Genomic DNA, 1,589 nt, shown 5'->3' with positions numbered 1-1,589 from the left:
CGCGGCGGGGGCGGGGGGGGCTGGGGGGGGGCGCGGTTCCCACATTTCCCCAAACGTCGGGTTTCTGCCCTCTCGGAGCCGGTGGGTGCCGGTTTCTTCGGGGCAGAGAGGCAAACCGGCAGAGAAGAAAAGATGGGGATGGGCACGAAGGAGCCCAAGGGTTGAAAGGACAAGAACAGAGCAAGCGCGAATGGCATTCACGGTTTGCAACGTTTTCCTGTTTATACATTAGTGTAAACAAGAAGAAATGGCAAGGCAGCCCCTGTGCTAGATGCGTTTGCCCGGCTCCTCGCTGGTGCGTTCCCTGCCTTTCATGGCTAGCTCACACTGGGAAAAAAAAAAAAAAATTAATACATTTGAAAGGGGAAAAAATGTTGTAACTCCGGGGCTTCAAGCTAGTAAATGAAAATAAACTAGCAGTTCCCACGTTGCAGTTTTTAGATGCTGGGTTTTGTCTCGCCGCGCTATCAATCTGCTCTTTAAATTTTCCACTAGCCCAATTCCCTGCAAACCTTCATCAAAACTGCAACCCCCCCCCGCCCCGAGCTGGTGGGAGGTTTATTACACCCCTCTCTTCTTTCAAAGGCTTCCCCGAATATTCTCCCCAGCCTGCAGAGCTTCACCTAACCCGCACCAAAATGTTTTTTTTGTTTAGTGGGAGCCGGCCGGGCAGGGGCTCTCCTCCCCTCAGCCTCGCCATCCCCTCGCCTCTTGTCCCCCTTCCTCCTCTGAGAGCTCGATGGGTTTTTTAAATTAAATCCCCTTTTAGGAAAGTCTGTACCATACCTCTTGCCTTAAAACTGCCTCTTTAACCTGCCTCAACCTGCACATTTGGAATAAATCCACAGCGCTGTTGATCAGCTCCATGTAATTAAATATATACAGGACCATTTCCTCCAGCGCTGTCCACCCGCCCGCGCTCTCTTCATCCCCCACTCCGCAGCCCGCTTTGAGTTTGCAGCTAACGAGAGCGATGCTGTAATAGATTTTGGTCCTCCATCAAACATGTTTTTCCTGTTTGGCAGAGCAACAGGACTGCTGTTGTTAATCCCCTTTCCCCAGAGCAACCGCGGCATGAGGGCCCGTTTCTGCCCCTAAAATGAGTTTCTCCCATTAATAACAGTCGGGACTGCCGCAATCTCTCCCCGCCGCCAGGGCTCTTGTGAGTGACCCACTCCTCGCCTCCCCCGGGTGCTTCTGCTCTGACCTTCTGTCCTTCCATCCCCTTGCAGAGGAGAAGCCGGGGGCCGACAGCGACGCGGAGGTGGAGAAGGCACCTGAGGAGCGGCCGGCGGCAGCGGCCAGCCCCAGTGGGGAGGACGCGACACCCCGCGGTAGCCCCCGGTGCCCGGAGGAGCGGAGCAAGGAGAGGCGCAGCCCAGAGAAGGTCAAGGATGGTGCATCCCCCCGGGAGGGTCCCGGTGAGGGCCTGTTCGGCACGCGGGGCCTGGAGAAGGACAAGGTGGAAGGACGGAGGAAAGAGCTGGACCCAGGCAAGAAGGATGCAGAGGGCGGCGGGCTGGGCAAGGAGGCCTTCGCCCCGCTGATGGTGCACACGGACAGCCCCCCGCACCTGAGCGCCGGGCACC

The 1,589-nt window shown here is 57.1% G+C and overlaps 1 protein-coding gene across 1 annotated transcript in view; it reads left to right on the top strand.

Annotated features, from left to right (window-relative positions):
* The window catches only part of TBX2 (T-box 2), a 5,514-nt gene that overhangs the window by 3,315 nt on the left and 610 nt on the right, over nucleotides 1-1,589 (top strand). The window contains exon 3 of the mRNA XM_009324315.1: nucleotides 1,124-1,584. Coding sequence (XP_009322590.1) covers nucleotides 1,124-1,584 — 461 coding nt within the window. The remainder of the gene's footprint in view (nucleotides 1-1,123; nucleotides 1,585-1,589) is intronic.

This window comes from Pygoscelis adeliae, unplaced genomic scaffold (genome assembly GCF_000699105.1).
Source record: "Pygoscelis adeliae isolate BGI_AS28 unplaced genomic scaffold, ASM69910v1 Scaffold290, whole genome shotgun sequence".
NCBI lineage: Eukaryota > Metazoa > Chordata > Aves > Sphenisciformes > Spheniscidae > Pygoscelis > Pygoscelis adeliae.
The sequence above is the reverse complement of the archived record's forward strand: the minus strand, read 5'-3'. Positions and strand labels throughout refer to the sequence as shown.